The sequence below is a fragment of the Anopheles stephensi genome, chromosome 3, assembly GCF_013141755.1.
Source record: "Anopheles stephensi strain Indian chromosome 3, UCI_ANSTEP_V1.0, whole genome shotgun sequence".
Lineage (NCBI taxonomy): Eukaryota > Metazoa > Arthropoda > Insecta > Diptera > Culicidae > Anopheles > Anopheles stephensi.
In genome coordinates this window covers 24,944,416-24,965,541 of record NC_050203.1, presented here as the reverse complement: position 1 = coordinate 24,965,541, position 21,126 = coordinate 24,944,416, and the positions used below count along the sequence as shown (strand labels likewise).

Genomic DNA, 21,126 nt, shown 5'->3' with positions numbered 1-21,126 from the left:
CAAATAATGTCCTTTCCACTGCGCATGAGGCACATCGCCGCGTGCAAGCATACCCTAAGCTCGTTCAGTTCCTTGAACGCGTTCAGTTTGCGCTGATCCTCGCCGTTTACACGATCGCTCAAACAGCTCGGTGAAGCCGGTTGGCTAGTGTTGATCATATCGTGAAAACGGGCAACGTCGCCAAGCGTATCGACTGCTGCTCCTCCGGCAGCAGCGCTTTTACCTGATTGGGCTAGAAAACTTGGTTGCTGCTGCTGCTGCTGACCCCCACCTGTCGCCGAACTGTCCATCAACAGCTTTGGCAGCTTGTATTGGTCGGCCGACGAGCGGATAAAGGTGGAAGATGCTGACGGGAACGCTGACATCGGATATCCGGCAGTGCCATTGGTACGTCCAGCCGGGTTAAAGTGGCCGTCCGGATCGTTCGGATTGTTCATCGCATCGGATGGAGGTTTGAAGGTGGACAGGTCCAGCAAATTGTTCCACATGGACGATGTGCCACCGTTGGAACCACCGCCAGACATACCGACGGTCGGTGGAGGTGTGCAAACGGAAGATTCCGACGTCACCGACATGAGCATGGCGGGTGACTGGACGCCCGAAAGCGATGATGGTGGACTCTGGAGAGAGCGAAAAAAATTAGGAAATTAACGTTTAAAACCCCAATGAATCCAGATGCTCGAATTACCTTCATATCGTTCAGCTTGCGAAGATCATCGTTGGCACAGGCGGGCGACAGCGCAGGACCTCCACCGCCATTACATCGATCTTTCGACAGTAGCTGTTGCTGCGGATGTTGCAGCTGGTGTTGTTGTGCATGTTGCGGCGAACCACTCCTATCCGTCGACATCATCATGACCGTATGGAAAGGGTGCTGCTGCTGAGCACCGTAATGCCCACCGCCACCTAGTCCTGTCTGTGAAACCAACGATTGAAGCAAAAAGTCCTGCTCCACGACGCTACCGCCAGCCGAAGTTGGCACCGTTTCACAGCAGTCGGCCATCGTTACTGCTGAATCGTACTCTAGTGTCTTTTTCTCTCCAACACGCAACAGATCAAAATCGATCGAGTTATTGTTCGGCTCCGGCGCCATCTTGTCGAGCGCACCGGTGGACGATGGATGCGGCAGTGACGGGTGCTGTGGATGGTACGGAAGATGAGATTGCACCTGTTGCTGCATCGAATGCTTCTGTGTTGGCGGTATTGTTGTTGGTGGATTCAGTGGCTGCGTGTTGCTTCCGCCACTGCCCGCATAGAATGGGGAGGACGCGGAAGAGCTACCGTTCCCACCACCCGTCGGCGATGGATTGTCCCCGAGCGAGGAAGAGGACGTAGTCGACCACAGACCACCCCGCTGCTGCTGTCTCGGATGGCTGCGCGGTGTCAGCCCGAGATCGATACGCTCCGTACCGATCGGGTTCATGCGCGAGATAGGTCCATACTGTGCCGCGTTGTTAAACTCTTGCTCAGCCACGAGCAGCGCATCGTCGTCCGCTAGGAGAGAATCGGACCGGATGAACATGTCCTTGCCGGCAGCGGCCGCAGCTGCCGCCGGGTTCGCCATTCCAATTTCGTTCAGGTGTTGGTTCATCAACTGCTGGTTGTAGGATTTTTTATTACCTCCACCAGTCGTGCCGAGTGATTCGAACAGCATTTTGGACAGATAGGGTGACGGCGGTTCACCCCCTGCTGTTTGCCGCTGAGGTTGATATCCAGCCCCCGGACCATGATGCATATGATGAGCATGATGGTGATGCTGGTGCTGCTGCTGTTGCAGATTATGCTGATAGGCGGCCGCCTGTGACCCATTGTAGCCGTTGTGATGTGGCGGTGGCGGCGGTCCCACCTGTCCCTGTGGAGGATTTTTACCTACGGCGTCCGGGCCAGCCATCGGCAACGGGGAAGATAGATAAGGTTGAGGTGGAAGCGGCCCATTACGTCCGGCAGGATATGGTGGTGGGCCGACGGAAGATATCGATGGCAGCCCACCGTGTACGTGCGGTGGGGGTGGTACTGGATGAGGACCTCGATTGCCCTGATGCTTTTCCTTGTAGTCACGACCCTGTGGTCCCAGCTTCTGGTGATGGTAGTTTTGCTGTCCCGCTTGGTGCGGTATTCCTCCCATGTATTTCGATCCCATGGGCGCTGCTGAATTGCTGGAGTGCCCGTTCTTCGGACTTGCTGCCGGACCGTATGGCACGGAGCCAGATGAGGGATGGGGAGGTTGTCCCGCGTGTCCCGTCATTCCAAAACTACCTGCCTGTTGCTGCTGTGCCTGATGGCTAGACGGTCCTATCTTGCCGGATGGTGTTCCATGATGTTCGCCCCTCAGATGATGATGCGGAGGACTGGCGAGATTGTCCCAAGCGGCGTAGTTCGGTGGTCGCCGTATTTGCGAAGGATGATTATGGCCATGGTGATGTGGTAGGCCGTGCATTGGTCCATGTTCTGCGCCATGTTTACCCTCGGGATATTCACCAGCCGCACCATAGTACGGCGGATGATGCATAGCGTTTGCTAACGGGCTGTGATGAAGATGTGACTCGATCTGATGTGCGCCCGACATATGTCCACCAGCTGCTGGTTGTGTGGCAGGAAGTTGCTGAGGGTATGCGGCTGGAAGATGGCCACCATCTCGCTCATGGTGCATACTGGGATGCGGTGGTAGCGAACCACCGGGACCTCCAGGGCCAGGGTGATAGTTCGCACCACCGTTGGCATTCGCCCCACCAGGACTGGGACCCATGTGCGGTGGAGGACGGAACCTCATTCCTTGCGGAGAATTGTGCTGTTGAGCACCACCACCTTGTGACGAAGAACCTCCTCCGGGACCGCCTGTTGCATGATGGGAAGAACCGCGATTTGAGTAGCCCATACCACTGGTACCACCCGCAGCTCCAGCGTGTTGATAGTGACTGGATGAACTTCCTCCGCCACTGGGATAAACACCGCGAGGACCTCCATTCATCGACACTGGTCCTCCGCCACTGAATGACGATGGATGAGGACCTCCTCCTGGTCCATTAGCCCCTGGTCCACCTGCTGCACCGGATCCTAAACCACTGCCCTGGCTTCCGACGTGATTCTTATCGAGCATACGATGACTGTGCTGGCTTCCTTCTCTACCCGTTCCTCCTCCTCCTCCCCCTCCTCCTCCTACTCCAGCGGAAGATGTCTTTTGATAGCGCACCGGGGACGATGCTTCCTCTCCGGACGAATGGTAACCGTGGGACGAGGACGAACTTTGGTGCATACTACCGCCGCTCGCACCATCACCATTACTACCACCTGGGTGTGCATGGTAATCCACAGCCGACCTAGGTCCTCGACTAACACCTCCTGGCTGCCCTGGCCCAGTCGCACTCATAGTACCCGCCCCAACCGGATGATGATCTTTTCCATTAGACATCATGCGTAAACTGGCCGTTGCACTGCTCCCATGGCTCTTTCGCAGCTTTGTCCGATACTTTTCCAATTCTTCGTCCGAGTGTGCGAAGGTACAGTTCGGTCCACGCGGACAGGTGCCCCGATTGTTTAGGTCCCGGCACAAGCTGATCTTGTAGTTTCGGTTGTGTGCCAGATGGCCTGCCTCCTGCAGCTTACGGTTGCCATGATGCTGCACAAAGTCCACCAGTCCCGCCACGACGCGTTTCACCGCTTGCAGAGCTGCGGCACATTCTGCCCAGCTGGGCACGTGGTTCTCGCTGTTCCAGTCGATCGCCGCCAAATGCTTCAACTGTACGCGCAGCCCGGAAAGGTTGGCCGGATCACCGGTGCGTTGTAGGGCGATAATCAGTTCTTGCACCGACTGCACGAACGATTGTGGCGTCTGCAGCTTATCGTTAATGCTCTGCATATGCGACTTGTGTGCCGTATCACCGTACAGCAGCGAGGACCACTGGTCGGGTGCGATCCGCAAACCAGCTTCCGTCGCTATCTGCACGATCTGTGCGTCATGTTCGCGACGCAGCGCCTCGTACGTGCGGAACTCCTCCTTCAGCTGCATCAGCGAAGAGTCTCCCTCCCGTTTCGACACCTTAAAACAGCTCGCACGGTACAGCAACTGCACCACGTGCCCAATGCTCGTTTTGGACGCTTGCGAAAAATGTGGCTCGAGACGCTGCACAACGAACATTACCAGCACCTTGCGCGACAGGGCCGATCCGTCCTCGAGCGCTAGCAGCACCAGCTTTAGCACCTCCTCCTGCATGGCCGGACCGAGGAACTGGCAGCCGCGGGCCCTTACCGCTGCCCACAGGTTCGTGCTCAGCTGCTGCGGGTTTTGATGGTGCAGGATCAGCTCCATGACCGTGCGCTCGCCTAGTGAGCGAGCGGCACGGAGCGACCGTGCCCTGCCCTCATCCTCGATCAGCTGACAGTTGACCAGTATCACCAGCTTCCGCTGCATCTGCCGTGACAGCAGGCTCGCCCCGGACGGTCCGGACGTGCTGACGATACTGCTGCTACCACCACGATCCGCCGCCAACGATCCGCTACCGGCCGCTGGACAGGGTTTAAGGTAGAGCGCCAGCTCTTCGATGCATGCCTTCGCCGTTTTGTAGTACTGCAGATTCTCGGGACTGAGACTCTGCACGCTCGTCGAGTTGAGGTCCGGATCGGTAATGCTGGCGGAAGTATTGGGAGCATTGTTGTTGGTGGTTGGCGATGCATTTACGCTACCGGAGGAAGAAGTCGAGTCGTTGCTACTAGCGGTACTGCTGGTACTACTGCTACTGCTGCTGCTGCTACTGCTACTACTGGCGCTGCTGCTATTACTGCTCGCGCTGCTAGTGCTGCTATTGCCTCCACACACGGCACCCTGCGAGCTTCCTCCTCCAGGCGATGCACTGCCGCCATTGCTGGTAGCGTTGTTCGCTCCATCGCCTCCTCCTCCTCCTCCTCCTCCCTTGCTGCCGTACGTCGACGAGGACGAGATTCCCGGTGTACTGACCAACTGCAGTAATGCATTATTTATCGGTAGATAATCTAAATCAGTCGATATAACAGTCTGTAAAAGAAATAGTAAGGAATGTAAGTTAGAAAACTAATTTTAAAATAAATCTTAATTTAGTTTCATTTATCATAAAAGGTGTGGTGTATGTAAGAGCTCTTTAACAGCGGACGACGCACGATCAATAGTTTACTTAAAGTGTTTTCTACCGCGGGACCAAAACCGCTAAGCCGCTTATAGTGCCTGAAGTGTAAGTAAGTTCACCTGTCGCTGATATCGTACCTCAGCATAAAATATATGTTACAAGTATACATCTCAGTCATTACGTTGTTTAAAAAAAGCTTACCTCCGGGATCCGGATTACATGGAGCTTACTTGGATGCCAAAAAAAGCTTCGAGTCTTGCAGCGTTCCAAGAAGTACCGTGAAGGATGCGGATAAACCCACTTATGAGCAGCAGCGAGGCATCACCGTAAAGGATACGCCTGCATATATTGGCCTCATCACGAGTTCCATATTGAACGCTACCACCACCCATCATCAGGATACTGTAAGAGCTCTTTCCTTTTTTTTTGCTTATTACTTCTGCGATTTGTCTGACGAATTCGTTTCAACCATTTGGGAACGAAAAAAAACACCTCACTCTACTGGGAAAACAAACACACACCCGGTTCATGCCTGAGTGATGGTATGGCTACCAGGAGAGAAGCGTTTCCATTTCACCAGCAAGGATTTAGATTTATTCGTTGGTATGTCTGTGAATCACTGTAAGATACCCGGTCTAGGGAGAAAGTGGTGAAAAAATCAAACGCTTATCTTGCCCGCTGCCAAGCGCAACAGCATCACGACACCAGAAACCAAGTTGGAAGCAGAGGGCCCCAAACGCTCCTTCTCATACACCCAAGCAAACCAAATCAACACTCTTTGCCGCATGAACCATAACTGTAACTGTTTTCCCGATGGTCTCCACCAAGGCGGCTTCCGCCTGTGGCTCAAGTTTCGTATCTGCTGTTACTTGGCACCGTACCGTCGTAGCATAACTACTACTGGCGCGCATAACGCGCGTACTAACCGCAAGCTATCGGTGGCACCGGAGGCACCATAAACTTGCCAACAGTGTTCTCGCACGCTGCACTCAAACCACACAAGACAGTCCTTTCTTACGCGAGGAATTATGCGCGCGCTCTCTCTCTCTCTCTGCACTCCGTTTCGTACACGCTGCGGAAAATCATAAACGTAATATAAACTTATTCATATTAAGCGCTACAAATCCATTTACCCAACGGGCGGGCGCATTTCTTGTTGCGTTCGGCGGTTAAGCACCGCTCATGTGGGTGTTGTGTGTGTGTGTGTGTCTTAGGGGTGGTGGTGGTCCGTTTGTTTTTATGTCGCGTCGTGTAACACCGCAGGCCACTTTCGAATCGTCGTGCCAATGTGTTGGAATTTTTCGAATAGCACAGCACAAGGTACTTTCCTTCTTGTTTTATTTAAAGTAGCGCACATACATGAATTTTGCATTTATCTGTGATCTGGGTGTGTACCGCCAGCATCCAGCGTACCAGAATCCGATTATGGGAACCCATCCAGCCTTCATGTGTTACACAAATATTCGCTAACTTTTTGCACGCCGATTTGCCACGAAAGCTTACGCAAAAAATTTAAAAGCAAAGGGCAAAACAAAGCGGCTAAAATATCGGGCTCGGAATGAAACAGCTAATCCCTCATCAAATTCTTCTGGCTGGTTCAGCAAATTTCGCGCGCGACGTATAGAATAGTTCGTATGGCAGGAAACAAAAAAACTCAATTCGTTCGGTGTCGAAAGAATGTATGCTAAATAACAACAAACATAAACGCTGGAACAGGGAGCAAACACAAAAAAAAATCCCTTCCAGCACGACAAGCCGCTTATCCTTTAGGTATCCGTGTTTTCCACCGCATTACATAAATAGCTACAGATCGACCCTGTCTGTGTCCTAACAGGGTCTCCCATCCCCAACCCGGAGACGTTTCGGAGTGGAGTTTTCTGGTTCCCTTTTTATCGCAATCGACGCAGACGGGAGGGTTTTATAATATTTCGACAAGGATTTGCTCAACTTCCGTGCAAGCTGTCCACAGATCGGTGACAAAACACCAACCCTTCCATGCAGGTAAAACGCATTAATGTAAAACAAGCATGGAAAATGGATTTTCCTCCAGCGTGATATTAGCCCGACACTAGTTAAAAATCCAACTATACCCAATCGGCAAGGTGTCACGCACCTGGTAGCTGTCCTTACCCTCCAGTAGCCCTTACTTTTGGGGAAGCAACCCAGGAAAAAAATGGTGATAAAATCTCGTCGTCTGTTTCTTACACCACGCATATCATCCGACAACACACACACACATCATGGTTTATATTTTTAAGGGCAAAAAGGCACCTCCAGGATAGCTTGGGACTTGATAGGATACCCCAAATGAAGTTGAGATACACAAGCTCACATATGCAGGAGAAGAAAAAAGAACCTGCCGATAGGCATCAAAATTTAATACCTTTCGAGTCGTTTCGAGCAGTACTACCTACCGTTTCCCGGTCTGGTTCCGATTCCGGTGCGTACTTTTGTAGTATTTGTTTTGCTCCAAGCTCACCTATCGACGGATTTACAAATTTCGTTTTCAGCTGTGTGACTTGGAGAGAGAGCGAAAAAAAAGCCTGAAACCTGCTACCCCAAACCGAACCGCGTAAAGACGGCTGCCAGTAGACGGAGTTGGTTTGTGGCGGATGTTTGTAAATCAGATTAGAGAGTGGGAACATTTTTAGGCGACGCAGGGAACACCTTTGGGAGCCCTCCAGTGGTTCGTAACACCGCCAGAATAGCCTTGTGTTTTTTGGAGCTTTTAGCTCGTTCTTGTGCTGCTTAGTGCTCGTATGTACTACACCCAACAGGCAAACAGCATAGGACGGAAAAAGAGGGACAATTTAAATTTTTAATTCTAGTGAAAATTTGATTAAAGCACCTCACAGGTTATTTATTGCATGGTATGACCCTGCTGTTCGGGTATTGTGTTGAACGGAAATACGCATCAAATATGTGCTATTTATTTTACTAGAATAAGTTCACGTTATACACGTTCTTAAATTCAATTGGTTTTAAAGTGAAAATTGTAAGAGAGCAGTGATAGAACCTGACTTCAGTAGGTCTGCCGCGGTTATAATGCCTGAATGGCTCTAAGCAAGACTCTTGGAGTATTTTGGAGCATATGCACATCAGGAAAACGAACCCGAGAACCATGTTTAATGGTAAGGTCTCTAGGATAGGTCACTTTAGGAGACTCGGTATAAAAGATGTCTTTCAGTTAATGAGGTTTCTTGGTAGATAAAACTTAGACGACATGGCCCTTTCATCCGTTGATCAAGTGATTTCATCTGCGAGGTCTACACACATCTGGCTCGTTGATGTGGCTTGGACGAAGAGGCTTCTCAGTAAATTGTTGTCTAAGAGATCTCTAGGGTAGTACTCGAGAATCCTTAGAAGATGATATCCATACAAAGCAACCATTCTTCCTTTTTATGTCTTAAATGTATTTGAGCAACTACAACAGTAAAAGTTGGAAGTGATATTGAGCTACAACCGTCTCTTTCAATTCAAATTACGATATTTTGCACTAAACTATGAATAATTCTGCTTTAAATTTGCCATAAACTATGTGAAAGATTTCACGTGCAATAATTCACTCCGTACGTGAGCATTTTCCTTCTCAAAAATCAAATTTATTCCAAAAAGAGTGTTAACTTTTATTTTATTTTTAGTATCGCCAATCCACACACACACATCTGGCCAATAGATATTGGCTGTGGGATTAAAGGGAAAACTGAATTCGGACCCCTTCTTTTTTTCATCCATATCCGATTTTAATCGAGCACCCGAGGATCCGTCTGCAGAACGAAAATCGTACCGTAAAGCGTCATATAACGCAATTCTACAGATACGGATATGCACGTTCCCATCTAACACCTACCTTACGACGTCCACAACCCGCTTCCTAACCCTACCAACCAACCTAAGCGAAGATAAAAAGCGAACCCGAGTGGAAATAAATAAAATTCCAAAATCACCAACATATGACCCCTTTTTGCCACCTTCTTTACATTCGTATCAAATAAAATCTTCAACTAGCGGCGGTAGCAGCACCAGCAGCGAGGCACCAAGATCACAACACACCGACAAAAAGGATCTCACATATATACTGAAAAGCTAATGTTCTAAATCCGCATCCAGCATGCTCTGCTCGGTCCCGCTTCGTCTGTGGAAGCAACCGAACACACACCGAGAGCAAACCGGAATCAGGAACCAACGTCATAAGTTTAATATTGAATGACATCACGCAAAAGACGCTTCCGTTTCTCCTTCCTGCCCTTACATCCTCCCACTGTCACATGCACGGAACACCGGGAGCCGGGAGCGCTCCTTGAGCAAGCTGTCGAAGTGTGGCACAGTCCGGTTTCTTCCAGCAGGATGGAAGAAGATGATAAAGTTTTATTGCTCCTTACCGGGATGGGATTCTTTGCCCCATGCAGAACCGGGAGCCCTTGCCGACGGTGCGGCTTCTTGACTTTGCAACAAGCTAGTTGATTTGTTTTACTTTGTGCTTCAACCTTGACTTGGCCGTTATTTGATTACTTTTTCCACGTGAGTTATTCACATTTCGAGTGCTGGCATGACACGGAAGGAAGTCGTGCAGTGTGTTTTTGTGCCTTGCTCAGTTATAAAACGATTTTGGTACTTCAACTTTGTTTCGTCCTTTGTGTGTTGATTATAAAGTCGCTAACCGGAAAGTAAATTTGTATTGATTGAAGATATTTTAAGGTACGGTTTAACGTTCGGTAGTCGGCACATGTTTATAGCAAGTGTAAATATGCCACTTCACTTGATTTATAGAGCTTGGGACAAAATAAAACACAAATTAGGCATAAAGTACGTATCATATCCCCTAACTTAAAGGATCGTAGAACTTAGATTTGAATATTCTTTTCAAAAAAATGTTATGGGTAACTGTTGAGGATAAAGGATAACATATTTGACTATGACTTGAGGCAATATCCTAATGTACAGATCAGATCAAACGATTAGATAGGTGTTCGCACCTTTGAAGTCTACTCAATATGTGTGACAAGATATCCCCTCCAGCAATATACATGTTGAGATACGCGCAAGGGTTCTTTTAGCTAACAAGTTTTACTGTGTTAATGCGGGACATCAGCATCCGCATCAGAGCTATATAGTCTCTACAACAATCTCAATATTGTGCAACGAATAATATCATTCAGACTCCGGTCTTATAGACATTCCCAAATTAAGTCATCTGTCGTCCTAAATATCAGTTGTGATTGGTATCTCCTTCTATTTCTTTGGCACTACAAGCTCAAGAAATCTTGGTCTGTCATTACCAGCTTCCTTTACCTGATATTACCCGTAGCTGGATAGTCTTTCAGGTAGACTATTAAGACGAGATTAGATATACGATTGTGTGTAGAACTGCTCTACTTTTATATTTTTTACAACTTGGTTTTTAAAATGTTCTTTCGTATGTCAGATCGGTTTAGTTCTTTTGAATATCACTCGAATAGTGTCTAGGTTGAATTCTCTACTAGATCGTGCCTATATAGTGGGTAGAGAAACCTTAAGCAGTAGAGCCAAAATTAAACAAGAAAGGTCCTCTTACTTGCTCACTTCGGTTAGCGCAACTTTCAGTAATTTACGTCACAGCTAATGTACACGTATGTACACGCGATTTTAAACTTCTTTTTTTCTTCGTTGGCACGACAGCCTTGAAAGGTCTCGGTCTGCCATTTCAGGCTTCCTGGTGCTGGATTTTACCCACAGCATGATAGTCCTGAGTCTTAATTACGGGGAGGCGGTCTTGATGAAATTTGAACCCAAGTCCTGCCGTGTGAAGTCTGGAGCCGTTAACGCCACCGGACCCCGCCCCGATTTTACACTGCAAATGTTAAACTATAAACCAGCCATTTATCAATTGTTTAAAAAACTGGTATCACTTTTTTGGGCAATCAAAAATGCGCTTCAAAGTCTTGTCTGAAGTCTGGCACGACTTTACTCTGACCTTTTCCGCCATCCGCAAAATCTTTATCTTAGGCAAACTAGTTTCACGATCACTCCACCTCAAGTACTTTTTAACCCTAAATTGAAATACCTTATAAATCTCGTTTAATGGTCAGTAGGAAGAAAAAATCATCGTGGGCAAACTGTTTGCGGCGCTAAATTTTCTGTTCCCATAATGAGCATCGGAAACCCATACATACCTGATCGAACGGGCACTGCCGGTGGTGGAGTGTGGCGAGACAGGTGCGACAGATGGTGTGACCGCATCCTAGACTGATCGGTGGGCGTAGATTCGCTGCAAACTCGTTGCAGCAAACGGGACAGCTGAGAAACTCTGTCCATTGGGGCGCCTGTATTGGCATTCTGTGAACGAAAAAAAAAACCCCCGGTGGGGAAAGTGCAAAACTGATGGTAAGTTTCAATTAAGCCTGCAAGCGGTTAGCGATAGATGAATGGAGGAGGAAATAAGAAAGAAGGAGGAGAAATTAAAAAAATAAGTCTAGCCATCGTCCATCTCATGATGAATAGTGCCGACGGTGAAAGCATCGAACAGGAAATCATTTCACCCAATTTCAAACCGCACCAACCAACCCATCGTTCGCTGCTCCATGTTACTACCACCACTGTCACAGACCTTATGCTTTCACGCGCTTTTTTTTAAATCGGAAAATATGCGCACTACAAAACTATGCACTCCAGCAGTATGTCCGAGTGGTCGTTGTGCACACAGCGGACGCATACTAACAGCATCGGCACACGAGACAAGGTCGTTCGGAAGGTCGAACGCGGAGCAGCCGGATATGAGCTGTCCCAGTAGACACTGAACCGTAGCCATCGCTGTCCAATGAACGCGAACGGTACGGTAGGTTTGCCGAAAAGGAGAAAGCACCCACGATGGCAATGCTGCCACAACACTTGGGACTTGGAAAGCTCCATTTTGTCCGACATTTTGCCGTGTCTCGGTCTCAGCGGACTGATTGCATAAAAATGGACACTACACACGATCGAGTATTTGACAGTGGGGCAGATGTGCAAAAGTGCGTAGCATACGGAGACATTGGAGAAGAGCTGGGAGCATTTGAGGGAAACACATTGTTTTTTTGCCTGGCTCGTGGGAATTTAATGATACTCATTTCCTATGACACGTCCATTCGGCGGACACCATTCGTTAGCGGCGTTGACATTGAGCCGATGTGTATGAAAGGATGACCAACGGAACGGAATGATAAGTACTGATAAAGGTGCATGGATTGGTGGTGAGTTTCGTAAACGGACTTAAGGTTAAAAGTGGCCTTAGTAGCCTGAAAATATGAATCAGACATTCAGAGGAACTTAGCAGAACTTTATACTTAATGTGATTGTGAAACAAGTCAAAAACTCCCATCATTCTCAACAAGTAAAGAAACGAGATCAAATTCGAACATAACCTCGACTTGTTCCCGGCACCTTTCAATCTCCCACATACATATATGCTAGACTTCTGTCTGACCTCCGAACGCGTCGCGTGGCAAAACCGTTTTGCTCGTGACGTTGCCATTCAACTCGGTCAACATGGCACCCAACACACACACACACACACACACACACACCAATTCAATCAAAAAAGCTTTAAAAAGCCATCTTTGGCTCGGACACGGGTGGAAAAGGCCAGACCCTAAGCCATCAACAGCTTCCCGCAAGAGTGGAATGTCTTGCACGGCTCCATATAATCTTCGGGCAAATCGCCTCATCGTCATCGCCAGCACCACCACCATCGCAGGTTGCTGCCGAGCACTTCATTTTCACTCTCGATTCGCTTTCTAGCGGGCATGATTGGCGGGTCCATCCGCTTTTTGGGGGGGGCGCACTCGTGTGCACCGAATTAGAGAGAAGGCCCTTTTTCTCGCTTTCGTAAGCGTTGTTGCTGCTACTGCTGTTGTTTGTCGCGTCAGCGAGCAATCTCTTGCAGGCACGAGGCAACAGAGAAACCAAATAGAGCTCCTGATCCCTGGGTCCCCGGTTTCGAATCCGGCCCATTCGTTTGGGGGGCTTATTTTTGACAATCATCTCCTAATATGTTGAAGGCGCTATGACAACCGCTTCCGCAATATAATCGAATTTGTCGGCCATTTTTCTCCGTCCCCGTTTTCGGTCGGTCTAATCTCCGAGTCCGAACTATCAACATCGCCATCCGACAATCCCAAAACATCCGGAAAAGCTGGAAGGATGAAGCAGAAATTCATTTGCAGCTTTGCGGAAACAAAACTGTAAGGATTTAAAATTTCCACCACAGGCTCTTAGCAGAGATTGTGGGTTTGATTGAAATTTGCGGACGTGCAACGAAAAAAAAAAATTAAACCGCTTTCAATGCTGATGATGTCCTGCAATCCCAACCGAGGAATGGCCCGTACAAAGGGACAGGATTATGACAATGTATCGTTTGAAATAGACTGCAATTATAAGCAAACCCATCGACCCGGATGGAAATGCGGCGACGCTTCTTCAAAAGTGACACACATTTTCAGTTCCCGAACAAAGGCTCATCTCTCTCTCTCTCTCTCTCGGCGCTTGCTGTTCGGACAGGCTGTATTTATTTATTTCCTCCTTTTTTTGCATAACAGAAAACAAAATTTAATCAAAAGCAGAACTGAAATGAAAAATAAGCGATGCTCAACGTGCTCTATAGCACGGGATGAGAACGGATATAAATAAGGTCAAATTTTTGATCGAACTTTTTGTAGCGATTCTTTGTCTCCCGAGCTGACAATGTTTTAAATGACACTGATAAATGGTATAAGATGGAAAAGTAAAATTGATCTAATAAATCCTTTTTTTAAATATATTTTAAATTACAAAACTCATGAGTAACTTTTAAATACCACTTAAACAATAAATATGTCTAAGAATTAATAAAAGTTTTGATAAGCAAGTCGCTTAAATGAGGTTAAAAAATCAAGAAATTTTAGCCCTTCGTCTGTTTGTAGGATTGTCTCAGATAAGAAATTGAAAAATGCCCCAGCTGTACCACAACGATGGGGCGACGCGCTCTAAGACGATAATTAAGTAAGCCCACGCCCGAAACACCAAAGAGATACCAAAACGCAGCAAGTCTTTAAAACATAATCCCTTAAGTAGTTCTATAACGCGGTACATGACCAGCATATCGATTAAAACAAGAACTTCCATTGGGCGATGGGGAATGAAAACAACTGCTCTCGCTCTTTGCACAAAAGTGAAAACACCAACCACAAAAAATCTGAAGAATATTGTAAAAACAATTCAACGAGCTAAACGACAAAGAAACCAAAAAAAAAATACAGCACGGACTCCCACGTTAGACATGCCACGAGACCCTGCTGCGCGAGACCCTGAACCAACCCCATATACACTAAAAGGGAAGCAAATGGCGAACAAAAAAAAAAAAATAAAACAACCCCGCGAGAAGCAAGGCCTGTACAGGCTGCTGTGCAACAATGTTGTCTTGTACATGTCCAAAAGAAATCGATTGACACGCGGCCAGTGCGCGGTTTTGGGGTGAGTAGGTGTTGGGCGAAATAAGAAGTGTTGTCGCGACCAACCTTACGGGAAGTTTGGTTGGTTGGTTGGTTGGTTTTGCTGCTTCCACATTCACCCTTTCTATTCCTTCCATCCTTTATTACACACCGAACTTACTACAACTGGCCGCATAGAATAGCGAAGAAAAAAATGAAACTTGCACTCCGGTTGCTGAGAAGGTGCGAAAGGGAGACTATACGGTGACAAATTTGCCTTTCATCAAATGGAGTGAATTTGTAAAACTGAACAACGTCGATTTAAATATGTCAATGGCAAATGAGGTGAAGGAGAAACGAGTGACGCATACTATGGAGTTGAAAAACTTGTCTATTTCTAAGGATGTAGTGTATTTGGTAGATGCGACAGCGGCGTCGGTCTTCACACGGTAGGATCGGGGTTCAAATCCCAACCGAACCGGTCGAAGTCTTCTTCTTCTTCTTCTTCCTTGGCTCCACAACCTCGGAAGGCTTTTTGTGATTTAATTTTAACCGTAGTAAAGTAGTCAGCCTCACGTTCAGGGAGGCTACCCGGATGGGATTTGAACCCCGCTCCTGCTGTGTGAAGACCGGTGCCGTTATCGCCTAGGCCCCAATCATTAAGTCTAGTTAGCCAAAAATCGCAGGCATGACCTAAGAGGTCGTTAGGCCAAGAAGAGAGAGAGAGAAGTCATGCTAGACTCCATTATTTGCTAGGACTTTGTGTAATATCAACTAAAACAAGTTCAATAAAATCTGGGACAATATGCCTCATAAATTATACCTATAGAACAGCGAAACAAAAACACTCACAGTTATAAATAAAAAAAACAAACAAACTAATTAACGATAAAAAGTTTTGCTAAACCACCACACCAAACACAAATGCAACCTTAAACATCCCTTTGGTTTCGTTACGTCCCGAGGACCCCGCCCGGTCCTATCCGCGAACCTGAACGAAAATCTACGATCGGAAAACTTTTTTGCAGCAATTATGCATCTTCCTTCCCGCTTTGTCTAGTCCACCACGATTCTGCATTATTTGTATCAATTCCCATTCTTTGTTCCTTTAACCCTCTGATTAGCGCTACCATCTAACCACGTATGCAAACTTTTATCAAACCCCCGTAACCCCGTCGTCGTCCAGCATGCTTCGAGAACGATCAGCGCCAACACGAACGGGAAGTGCCATTGTCGGTTAGCAGCTCGCTTGCCAATTTAGTATCCCTTCACCCGACGAGCGCGACGAGGCGGAACGGGCCAGATATCAGCCACGCTGCGTACCGTCCACCGCTCACGCGCGCACTACCACCGGCCATCCACCAACGCAATCACTTCCGTGAAAACCTTGCAATGTGCGCGATTGGGTGGGAAAAGTTGGTCTTACCGGGGAGGACGTGTGTACACTATACTGCAACCGGCGCGGTACACCAGAGAATCCCTGCTGGCTGCTGAAACTTCTAGCTGCTCCTGCTAAAACGCATGCAGAACGTGATGCAAAGATAGAACGCGTGCGCTACACGCTGGATCTGGTGGACGCATGGGGGGGGGGCGCAAAAGTGGGCCGTGGGTGGCAAGGGAGGAGGTCCGTCGGTGCTAAAGCTTCATTTTCAATGAACCCAATTTTCCGCACAATTAAGAGCCTTTCCTTCTCGCCTATCTCGGGTGGCTAGCGGAGTCTTGCCAACCCTTGGTCGGTGCTGGAGGCCTTCCATTGGGGATAGATGGGACGAGATAGGACGAGAAAGGAACAAAACCGGGCCACTTCCGTATCCGTTTTGGGCCGGCGGGAAGCGAACGGGCGGGGTGGTAGAGTAGGCGGGGGACAAGAATAGCAAAACGCGTGAGTTTATGCTCTCTTACCTCCCAGGACAACCCTTTGCCAAAATTCTTCTAACTTCCTCTCGGACGCGGAGGAAGTAAATTGAATAATACAGCGATGGGAATAATTATAGGTGTGGTTTTGGCATAATGAGATTTGTGGCTTTTGTCATGATGGGTATTATGATATTTTATCATAAAATTACTTGCATTTTTTTTTAAATTCATCACGAATGATCCATGTTTAACGAAAAAGAATAAATTAAAAATTGTATGGAAAATTTCAAAATAAATCAAATAATAAAAATTTGTTCCAAAACTCATGTTAGGCAATTTATAGTAACGTTTTGCAAACTTTAAAATTATTTTACGATATAAACACGTAAATATATTAAAAAACTATATATTTACAACCACCAAAATTCTAATTGCTGTACTTCAAAATGAAAATAAAAATTTGAAGCTGTTCAACTGTTGGCTTTCACAACCTAAACAGGTGTAGTCCTTCCATTTCTAACTTCCTTGGCTAAGTTTACCCATGGCTGAATAGTGATTCATGCTTATGGCGGTCTGTCACGGACGTTTCTTCTGAATACTTAAGAAATCAATAATTTAAATGCTCGTTGCTCGTTCAAAAACAAAATTAAAACATTAAAAGCGGTTGACAAATTTTGCAGTCAAAATTCTTAATATAGAGTATAGAACGCTCTCTACTAAGAGAGGTAGAAAGAGACCTGCCATGACTGTATAAACCAATATAACAATGTATAATGATGACATTAATTAATCATTATCATCCGAGAACCGGATACGTCACTTTAAGCTACAATAAACGATCGATCCACATGTTCCATGTAACAAAGCGACAAAATAAACAGGAACCATAAGCGTACTCTGAATGAACCTTCTGTCACACCACCTGTTTGCAGACCTCCCGCTAAGGTAACCCATAAACGCATAAGTAACTCCGACGTTAATCGAAAAATGCTTTCCTTTCACAGCACCAACCTTTTGTGGCGCTGTGGTTCAAATTTATTATCCCCGCAATAGATTAATTCCTACAGTTTACATCCCATTTTACACACATTCCCTTCAGTGTACGTAACGCAGCAGTTCCTTTCTCTGGGTTCCTGGAAAACTCACGCTTCGACTCCAGGGCACGGGACACCGCTCGGAGCGGTTAGACGCGTTGGCAGTTTTCCATTAAAGTTTCAACCCTGCGGAAACATGCACGCACACTCCTAACCTCGTCACCGCGAACCATTTCCTCGGTTCCTCGGTTCCCGTATCACGCGGAATATTCACACGGAAGCCGGAGCCGCAGCATGCCGTTCTTGGAAAAGCGGGCTTCATCCGCCGGTCGTAAGAAACAAACAGCAGCAGCAGCAGAAAACAAACGGCACAGCGCTGCTCGGGACCTGCTGCTGATCAGTGTAGTTATTATTCATAAGTTTTTGTATAGCTGTAGCACCCTACCGGGTACTCTCCTCTACGCAGTCAGCCACCACCGCGCCAAATGCCACAAATGCCACAAATAATGCCCAAAAGCCACCAACGGAATCCTCCGCCGGTTGGAAGAAAGTACCATCATCTATTAGATGCCGATCTGGTGTGTGCTCGGTGAAGGCATTATGCATATCTTGCATTGTATCTAGCGTAGAAGTAAAGGTCTCTAGGGTGCTGGTTGCGAATTACACAGGTAGGAAAAACTGAGCGGTGTTACAGATTAAGTTGATCATTATTACTAAACAAATTATTCCAGTAAGCCAGCCATACCTCATTGGAAAAATAAAATAAAAGTAGGAAGGCTGTAAGGAAACTTTGCACTTGGACAGCACCTGCCCAGACACTTTTTAACACCTTTCCGTTTCATTTTGTGATACAAATGTGCCAATGTTCAGAGTTTTTTTTTTGGCCAACAAAGTACACCACCTAACTTTACACCAAACTCCGGAACGTTCCGTACACGAACAATGGTACGCGCAGAACAGCGTCCCCGGAGGAAAGGCACATGCCAGAAATCGGAACTTTTATCCGTACAATACACTGAACTATTACGACATAATGTTCTCCTTTTTCGGCAAAACTTCCTCGCCCATTTCCCAAGACTATGGGCTACACCTCGTCGGGGACTTCCGGTTAACCTTTTTGTAATATTTTACCGCCCCACAGGCTCCTTACAAGGCACATGCACACACACACACACACAATGCTTTTACATCTAATGAAAGTGCTCCGCTACAAAGACGCGGAGATCATCAACAAGAGCGTTCCAATGGTTCAACTTAATCCCCCTTTTTTCGGTGGAGCCCAACGTGCTGTGAAGAAAGAAGAGCAGCTGGTGCTGCGGGAAATCCCAAACAAATTCCAAACTTTTTCCTTTCTCTCCCTTTAATATCGCTCCGTCGTCTTTGTGTCGTGGTTTACCATCGTGGACCACCGTTTTGTCTGCGTTTTCGCTCAATTACTTCCCCCCCTTTCCTTCACGATCATCCCCTTTTCCTCACGGTACTTCCGGTTGGCGAAATCAACCAAAAAAAGGAGACATAAAAAAGTGAAAAATAAATTAGAAAGAGTCGGAAACTTCATTGCCAACGAGCCCGTTTTTTTTTTTTTTGGATTATTTTGGGTTGTTGGGCGAAAAGCGTAGCGGTGTGTGACAGGCCGGTCGGATTCGTTTGGTCAGAGACACAAAACTTTCACCTCAAAATGTCGGCCTCGAGACACTTTCGTTAACGAGTGGTTTGGCTTCGCTGCTGCGTGGCCGCTAAGGGTAAGTGTCTGTGTTTCTACATGCGTTGTGCGTGTTTGTGTTATGAATAATTCCGACGGAAGGGGAAGCGGAGTCCGCAGACGCAAGATTTCACTGCCAATTTCGATTAGATTGTGTGTAAGAACACAAGTGTACACACGCGGCCCGTAATTACCACCATCTCCAGCAGGCCAGGTATCTCGGACGGGTGGCTGGATTAGATTGAAGGAAGACACCGTGATGTGTGTGTGTGTGTGTGTCTGTCAGTGCACACCAAATCCCTGTCGTAACATTACTTTTCCCAAGACATCTAGAATAATAACATTTGCCACACCACACGGTACACGAAGCACGGTGTACGGAGTGTTGTAGTGGCTGGAGAGCGCTATAGTAACGATCAAGCTAAAGCCAAACTATCCCCCGAAATGCTCGTTTAGCGTATCCGTCCTCGCTGTAATCGTGTCGTGTTTTGTAACCGAGCAGTTGGAAACCCTTCGAGGCAAATTGGGCCATGTTTGCTTCACAATATATTGCATTTAAGCTTTTACTTAAATTACATTAAAAAATAAAATAGACTTTCTTTAACAATTCTAGCAAGTGTACAGTGATGGTTTCAATACTTTGATGAATTATCAATAAATCGATAGACACATGCTGTGCGACAGAAAATATGCATTATATCTCACGACGCCTAAAAGTATGCAAATAATAAATGAAAGCTTCCTTTGTTAAGGCTGTTAGCCGTTAGGGCTAAAGTCTGAATGGATGCCCCCCACTCACGGCAAGACTTTAGCCCTTGCCGTTATCGTATGACACAAAATTTTAAGTTTTTTATGCAACCTTTATTTAAATTGTGAAGATTATTGTTGTGAAGAAATCCTTGATATAGGTTTAACGAGCCTACTAGGTTCGTTCCTCTCACTTTAGAGAAGACACTGTTTCCATTCTTCTCAAAAAAAGAGAGTTTTCCCATCACTCATTTAGTTTTATTTATCACTTTTTTTGACTTGGACAATCTGTATCAGTGTGTTCAATCGAGTTTGGTAATTATTTTATTATTATTGTTAAATAACTGATCAAATAGAGTATTTAATAATCAACACACTGTATTGCTTATTTGTAGGGATGTACACCTTGTTGAGTTTCAAGAATTAAGATGCCGGTACTTGAGCACCAGATTATTTAAAAGTCTTATTTACTAAACCATTACATTCCCAAATGCTCGCATTTTCCAATTAAAAAAAAATAGTTTAAAGGTAGAATGTGTTAACCGGTGTACTACAAGCGTGTATATCACGCTGCTAACTACTATCAGCACTTCAAACCATCTCACTGCACCCTCGAAGGTTAACGGATAGCTGAAGAACACTTGCGCTCCTCCGATTGTGCAGCTTCACGAGAATGGTGGCCGGTAGGAAGAAACCAATTTCAATTCCACCCTAAAAACCCATCGTGTGAACCACCACCATCGACCACCAGCTCACCCGGGTTGTAATGGGACGGGAGATCAGAACGGTGAGAAGTCGTCTTCTCGAAAATCTTGTGGTCTTCTCGAGTAAACTTCACCACAATGGCAACGACGTTGACGTTGATGCGTCCACCCCTTTGCGCTTTCTTGCCCTCCCTCCCCCTCATTCATCCTGTCCACACCCTGCCCAATGGGAGAACCGCCCCAGGAGCGTGTTTGCGTATTTTCCCGTCAAACCCTACGGAACAAGTAAAACACGAACGAAACATCCGCCTCCATCCGGGGCGAAAACCGTAAAGAAAAACCAAACTTCCGCTGCTAGCATCTTCCGCCGCGCAAAGCGAAAGGATACTCTCTACGCGCGCTTTTCGCGCTAAGCTGATGATGCCTGATTGGGAACTACCGTGCCGTAGTATAAGCAAGCGCCCCCTTTCCGGTCGGTTAAAGTTTTATCGTTACTTAGCAGCTTGATGAACCATTGTTTCTTTGCGCCTCACCATTTTTATGTGCCTCACCAGCCCGGGCGAG

At 46.8% G+C, this 21,126-nt stretch overlaps 1 protein-coding gene across 9 annotated transcripts in view; it reads right to left on the bottom strand.

Moving 5' to 3' along the window:
* LOC118511385 overlaps nt 1-21,126 on the bottom strand; it is a 48,810-nt gene that overhangs the window by 8,752 nt on the left and 18,932 nt on the right. For all 9 annotated transcript variants that reach the window (XM_036054392.1, XM_036054402.1, XM_036054396.1 and 6 more), the window contains exons 3-5: nt 11,249-11,411; nt 689-5,008; nt 54-620 (exon numbers count right to left, since the gene is read on the bottom strand). In XM_036054392.1, coding sequence (XP_035910285.1) covers nt 54-620; nt 689-5,008; nt 11,249-11,410 — 5,049 coding nt within the window. In that variant the 5' untranslated portion in view covers nt 11,411. The remainder of the gene's footprint in view (nt 1-53; nt 621-688; nt 5,009-11,248; nt 11,412-21,126) is intronic.